This window comes from Malania oleifera, chromosome 2 (genome assembly GCF_029873635.1).
Source record: "Malania oleifera isolate guangnan ecotype guangnan chromosome 2, ASM2987363v1, whole genome shotgun sequence".
Lineage (NCBI taxonomy): Eukaryota > Viridiplantae > Streptophyta > Magnoliopsida > Santalales > Ximeniaceae > Malania > Malania oleifera.
The window spans coordinates 135,483,826-135,491,351 of record NC_080418.1 but is presented as its reverse complement, the minus strand read 5'-3'; the positions used below and the strand labels follow the sequence as shown (position 1 = coordinate 135,491,351).

Sequence of the window (7,526 nt, the reverse complement as noted above, 5' to 3'; positions counted from 1 at the left end):
TTCTGGCCTGAATAATTGACACTAATTGTGCGAGGCGCATACACGTGATCCCACAAATCTAAATTCCTGCTCTCCCGGGGGTCTAAAGATTACCTCTTTTTTATGGCAATCAATGCTGGCATAGTTAGCTGCTAGCTAGTCCAACCTAATATCATATCGAATCCTTGTATGTCTAACACTATAAGATCGGGTGGTAATATTTTCTCTTGAATGCCCACTGGATAGTTTATAAGTACCCTTTCACATTTCACTACTGATCCAGTTAGCGTGGCTACTTACAAATTAGTATCTAACAACTGTGTCTCAACTCTAGTCGACTTGACATACCCCAACAACACGAACGAATAGGTGGTACCTGAGTCAAATAAAACAACAACTTTATATGATAAAGCAATAATCATACTTGTCACGACATCGCCTACAACCTCAGCATCTCTCAGCAACAACGTATAAACCCTCACCGGGATTGTGTTCCTCTACTGGTCGCTACCCTTGGGTGTCTGGATATTCCCTCCAAATGGCCTGGGAGCAGGAGCAGTACTATACTGCGCACAATAGTTTCGTGTTGCATGACCCGATCCACTACATCGGTAGCAGACATTCCTCCCCTATGTCTCTTTCCACATGTAAGACAAACTGGATATGCCTGCTCACCCTGAACCTCCTGTCTCCTAGTCTCCTACCTCGGAGCTTTGCCGTATCTATCTCCCCTCCAAGGGCCTCGGCTGGACCCTGCCTGGAATCCTAGAGGCGTGGGCCTCTTTCTTTGGCTCGACGTCCCCACATCCCTTTGGCAGATCTCCTCTACCACTGTGGCCCTGTCCACTAATTTGAAGAAATACTGCACCTTTAGGACTGCCACCTGTCTATGGATGTCATGCCTCAAACCCTTCTCAAACATTCTCGCCTTCTTAACGTCATTCGGAACCATATAGGGAGCAAAGCGTGACAGCTTGATAAACTTTGTTGTATATTGCTGAACCATGAGTTGCCCCTGTGTCAGATTCAAAAATTCTGCTATCTTAACTTCTTTAACAGTGGGAAGAAAATAATGATCAAAGAACATCTCCTTAAATCAATTCCACGTCATGGCCACTAGTACGGGTCTCTGTTCCTTAAGCAACTTCACGGCTGTCCACCATCTCTCAACCGCACCTATCAACTTATATGTAGCATATAGGACCCTCTGTTCATCAATGCAGTGAAGCATTGTCAGTATTTTCTCAATCTCCCGCACCTAGTTTTCGGTAATTGCAAGATCAGCTCCTCTTGAAAATGCCGGAGGATTCATTTTGGTGAACTTCTCTATAGTGCAGCCTTATTCTGTTGATGGTCCTCCCTGCTCCCAAGAGATCCGTGGAATCTCATCCATAACCTTCCAAGCTACACTACTATGCAGAACTGCGTTTGAATCATCGTCGCTTGCACTAGAGGGGTCAACACCATCATCACCATTGGTGTGAGCGCTGTTACCCCCAGGGTCCATCCTGAAAAGATAATAAACATAGTCTGAGGACCCTGCTTGCATAAATTAACTAACATATTTATCTAACTGAAATCTCATATCATCAATTTAATTTGACGTTCTTATTCTCAATTTACGATTCAGTCCAACAATTAAGAAACACAATTCGACAATAGTTTACTATAGCTTTCTTGAAATCGTCATCCCAGGAAAAACACAGAAACCACTACGAAAATCCTGCTTCCTGATTACAGAACAAAACCCTAAATACTTATCTTTACTTCCAAACATTGACTTACTAAATTCCTGATCTATTCCTATACTCTGGTATTGTTTCCGTTGTACACTAAAGTCTACAGAACGTAACAATCTAGGCTCTGATACCAAATTGTAACGACCCCAAATTTCTACTATATATATATATATTTCATATACTATTAATACTCTGATACCATAAAATGTAGTCAAAGTCAACTCAGACCCATATGTACCGGGGATTCACCTGTTTATACATACATGTCATCGAAGTAGGGGAACTATAACATACTAAACTTATATACAATACCAGAGATTCACTGTTCTACATATTCACATATATACCCCAAAAATCCATCTTGTCTCCAACACGATTACTTACCCTGCAACTGGGGTAATACCAATGAACTCCTCTATCACGGAGCTCACTCCACTCTTCTGTCAGGATTTCCTGAAATATTCGTAATGCTGGGGTGAGACACTTCTCAGTAAGGGAAATAGATTAATATCAGTGTGTGACAACGTGAGTTTTATCATATTATAAACATATACTGCAAATAATATAACTGTAATATATCTTTAAGCTGTAACTGATAACACATGAAAAGCAGTACTTTTAAGTATAAACTTACTATATCATATTGAATTATTGTATCATTTAAATCAACTATTAAATTTGTATAGTACTGAATCATACCTTGGATGTATAACTGCTTATCATGAATCAACCCCGCATGATTCGAGTTGTGCGGCCCGTAGGCTGCACTTAACGCTAGCTAGCCTACTAGGTTAAGTCAAACATGACATAACAATGCACGATTTCCCGCCCATCCTGGCCTGCCCATCCTACTCTCCGTCAAGCCTATAACGGGTCAGTACACAGAGGGTATCCTGCACACCGCCTATACTTCGAGACTAATCGGCCTCCGACCCACACTTCTTTAAATAGTGTGGTTGCACTATCGGCTATACACCAATCTGGTCCGCCCATCCTAATCTTCGTCAAACCTTTAACGGGTCAGCACACAGTGGGTATCCTTCGCTACGATCTGGCTAGCTAGCAACAGTACCGTGCTTATAACATACGTAACCATCAAGGTTCTGTTACTATATAATACATTTCATATAATATATTTCTTTTCATAAATAAAATTTTCATATTTCTAAAATAAAAACTGGCTTTTACATATTTATGAGTAAAAGTTGTCATTACATAATTTCTGAATAAACTATTATATTAAAACTAATCATGACATCTACGTCGGTTATCATTACACGACACTTGTGTCGACTATCATTACTCGGCATCTGCGCTGGCTATCATATCATAATATACTATAAATGTAATGACCCGAAGAATAATCGTATTTAAATAATAATAAAGAGAGAAAAATAGAAATAGTAAAAGAGGCGGCAACGGCCTTCATCGACGAACGCGAATCGTCGACGAGGGTGCGCTTTGTCGACGATAAGATACCAAGAGGATATTTGGGCGACTCTGAATTTCATCGACAAGGGGGGGAGTTCGTCGATGAGTTGCCTTATAGACCTCGTCGACAAGGTGACGTGGCTCGTTGACGAAGGTCATAGTATAAGTAGCCCTAAACGCAATTTTTCAGCATTTTTGGCCGCAGGAATTCTCTCTCTCTCTCTCTTCTCTCTCTCTCACTCTCCCTCTCTCTCTCTCTCTCTCTCTCTCTCTCTCTCTCTTTAGTTTTCCCTCATTCTCTCTAGGATTTTGGGCAGATTTTTTGCCGGTTCGACAATCCGAGGCCACCACGACACTCTTGGGAAAGTTCTCTTCAACTCTGCTGGAGTGGATCGTTAGTGCTGGGGTTAGTTCGGAATTCATCCCAAATCCAGGGTAAGGCTTTCTACTCAATATTTGGTTTCTTGATAGTTGTAGAAACTGTAGTACGTGTAGAAATACTGAAGTTTAGTTATGGGGAATATCATTTTCAAGGTGTTAAACGGGAAATCCTGCGAGTGCAGGACTGTTTATCTTAGGGGCTTTTCAAGAATCAAGTAAAGAGATAAACTAAACTAGTTGTTTTATGAAAATTATGAGTAAAATTGTATAGCATTTTATTTCATGAAAATATATGTATGTAAATATATATATATTTATATATATGAGTATTATGTTGGGAAATATTGCTGAAAATGATGATATGTTCTGAATATATATAATACCCATTTTGTGTGGCATGAGTAGATTTTATGATGAATTATCGTTTTCTGGGAACATGATAATATTATGGATTTTTATAATGAAAAACCGGCGTACGGGCCAAAAGTTTTATATATTTTTCTTGCGTATGGGTCGAGCTATGGATATGTTTTGCCTGCATACAGACTGAGCTATGTATATGCTTTTCCGATGTACGGGCCGAGCTATGGATATGTTTTGCCGGCGTACGAACCGAGCTATGATAAAATATGAAATGCGGCATACGAGCCGATGATTTTTCATGATGTATATATCTATGCAAAATGATGTGATGATATTAACTTGGCAATTATTAATATGAAATATCCACGTATCACAGTTTGATTATATGTTATATGTTATTAGAGTCTAGTTGGCTTGGTCTAGGCTAGCACTTGCACGGTACTGTTACTATGTGTTTGTGATCATCACGATATTGTGTTAACGCTGCTATACGGAGTAGCATGAGGACAGATAGTCGATGTGGTTTTAAGAAGTGTAGACGCCCCTGGTGTACGGACCAGGTTTGGTAGACCCATCAGACTTACAGACTGTACTTTTAACTTGACAGTGGTCGGACAACCATTGTCAAGTCCTGCTTTCAGGCCACACAACCCAATCATGTGGGGGTAATACATGATAACATCTAGTTAACCTACCAGGGTTGCTTTCGTATTGTTATTATTATTATATGAGATGATTTATGCTATGAAAATCTAGTATGTTCTGCCATGTTATAATTATACATGTTTTTCCCAGAATTGATATAGACATATTTACTTGATATGCTTATATATGCTTTTATGTATAACACAGATAAACTCATGTTGCCACACACTAGTATTAGTTTATTTCCCTTACTGAGAGGTGTCTCACCCCAAATTACATGATTATTTCAGGAGCCCCTGATAGGAGAGTGGATAAACCTCTGTCGAGATAGTTACAGTTGGTTTGCTCTTTCTGAAGGGTAAGTATTTTGGGAGGGTCAGATGGATTTTGTGAAAAGTGACCCTAGGTTTCTTTTGGGTACTGTACTATGTATATATAAATACAATGGATGTAGTAACTCTGGTATTGTAATTAGTAATGATGGGTATATGATATTTTATGATTTTATGTTTCTTACTGCTTAGGCTTCCGTACTATACTTCTGATGTATCCCTGTACCCACGGATTCACATTGATTATGATTTGCTGATCTTGTCATGTTGGTTTTATTATATTATGGAAAAAATATGTGGTAATTAAGCAGGTCGTTACAATAAATATCTTAGCTTCTATACTATTTATGATATTTCTAAAAATTACTGTAAAATCATACTTGTTCTATGAAATAATAACATATTCTGACATACTGTATTTACATTAAACTTATACTCATGCCACACGAGTGAGTTCTACTCCATATTATATTATAACATGCTATAAAATCTGTTTTCTTTGTTTAATACCAATATTCCAAAAAACTACATTAATTCATAAATAAATTTCTGAAAATACCTGACTTAATCTATTCCCTTACCCGTTTCCTTAGAAGCCTGTAGAAAAACCCTAAATCATGCTTACAGCGTCCAGAACTCCAAACCCTGAAATTACATTAACCCCAGTTTAATCAACTCAAACCTCGGTATATTACCATCTAACACCTTTCCTAGGTTTACATATACTAATAATCCCATAAACCCTAAAATAACTTACCCTGATTTTGGGATGGTGCTTAAGAACCCCAAATCAGCATTCCGCTCAGGTTAAGTTGTAAAGAATCTCGCCGAGATCATCGTGGTAACTTATGATCATCAAAATTGGGATAAACGGAGCAGGATCGGAGGAGAGAAGGAGGAGAAATCGAAAGTAAAGAGAGAAAGTGAGAGAAAATATGAACTCTTCGCCAAAAAATCTAATTTTTCGCTATATATAGGCAGTTGTTCATGTGGCCTCGTCGACGAGACACGTGTACTCGTCGACAAGTCATAGAGGGGTGTTCGTCGACGAAGATAATGAGTTTGTTGACGAACCCTTCATAGCTTGAATTTCCTGCTCTCGGTATCTTCTTATCGACGAAACACGTGTACTTCGTCGACAAGATCTAGAAGGATGTTCGTTGATGAGAACCTTGGGTTCATTGACGAATTCTTGCTGATGCTCCTTAATATAATTTCTTTTCCTTCTTTTCTTTTCCTTTATTTTCCCTTTTTCCTTTACTATTTTATTGCTATTATTTTTATCCGGGTCTCTACAATTTAAAACAAAAACTTATATGTTTCAATATCTTAGATTCACTCAGAGTCACAAAAACTAAACCCTGCCCAGGATTTCAAGTTTGATCTCCAGAAAGACCTAAAAAGTTAATAAATCGTTGGGTAAGACACTTCTCACTAAAGATGAAATAAATTATATCAGTGTGTTGCAGATGAGTTTTAGTGCTTACAAAATATAGCCGTTTGTTAATCAACATCAACTGAGAAGACACATGCAGACTATACTCACTCATACGTAGTAATTTATAAGCGAGAGTTCCTAAGAATTGGGGAGATTACGCGTCCATTCATGTAACGTCCCTTTGCTCTAATACTTCCTGTAACCTTGCCCTTTTTAATTTAGGTGAGGCTACAACTGATACTTATCAGGGCACTCACCTTACTCAGTAAGCCCTCGGGAGGAGAGTTTTACTTCGCCATAATCATTCATGCATTTAAATTCACATACATGTACTTACACACATTCAACATCAATTATACCACAAAATCTGCATACACATACAACATAGCACATCCACATTTACAATACATTTCATTCACATCCACACAAAATATTGCACAAGTACTTCACTTTTCATGGTTCTCATGGCATCCCTCCCCATCGTTTCCAGCACGTATTTCACAACCGACATCCATTGTTACACTTTCACAATGACCTATTCATAGAAATTCAGTAAAACAAACTCCTCATGCCTGCTAACGTTATATTATGATTTATATCCAGGGCAATATAATGAACTCCTCAGGCCTGCCAACGTTATATTGTGAAATACCCGAATAACCACACAAAACAAATCACCCAAACATATCAATTCATTTACCATAGTAATCACAACCAGTTTATTATGAAGAATTAATTTCATGCCACACGGTTTGAATGTTATATCATATCCTAATAATTTGACTAGAGAAATTATATCACATAATACTTAATTTCAATCGGTTGGATTTTGAAAATACAACTAGCATAACGTTTCTTAAATCATAAATTCCAGTTTAATCGGTTCAAATTTAATAAAAAGCTGGCATAATTTATTCCCCTTACTTGATCCTGAGAAAATGCCTAAAACGATCGGGAGTTAAAGATCCTAGCTTTACGAAACTGGTGCAAAAACTAATCTGACAACTCAAGAGAGATGAGAAAGACGTTCGAGGAGTGAGAGCGGCTTCGGGTAAGCATAGAAGTGAGAGAGAGCCACGTGAGGGATGAGAGAGAGAGAGAGAGACAAAGATTCAGAGTTGAGAGAGAGAGAGAGAGAGAACTATTTTTTCTATAAAAAAAAAGGACCTAATGTCTATTTATAGGCAAGCTGTCCCTGCACAAAACCGTCAATGGTTT

General features: G+C 38.2%; 1 protein-coding gene across 1 annotated transcript; it reads right to left on the bottom strand.

Moving 5' to 3' along the window:
• Positions 1–679: 679 nt before the first annotated feature.
• On the bottom strand, positions 680–1,486 carry LOC131148401 (uncharacterized). Its single transcript, XM_058098106.1, has 3 exons — positions 1,376–1,486; positions 1,103–1,237; positions 680–994 (listed from the first exon to the last, which is right to left on the bottom strand). The coding sequence occupies exons 1-3, from the start codon at positions 1,484–1,486 to the stop codon at positions 680–682; spliced, it is 561 nt and encodes a 186-aa protein (XP_057954089.1).
• Positions 1,487–7,526: the final 6,040 nt, after the last annotated feature.

Coding starts and splice junctions, on each gene's coding strand:
- LOC131148401 (XM_058098106.1), bottom strand. CDS start 1,486: ATGGACCCTGGGGGTAACAGCGCTCACACCAATGGTGATGATGGTGTT. Junction 1,238..1,375: donor ATAGTAGTGTAGCTTGGAAG/GTTATGGATGAG, acceptor ACCGAAAACTAG/GTGCGGGAGATTGAGAAAAT. Junction 995..1,102: donor TGCTTAAGGAACAGAGACCC/GTACTAGTGGCC, acceptor AATCTGACACAG/GGGCAACTCATGGTTCAGCA.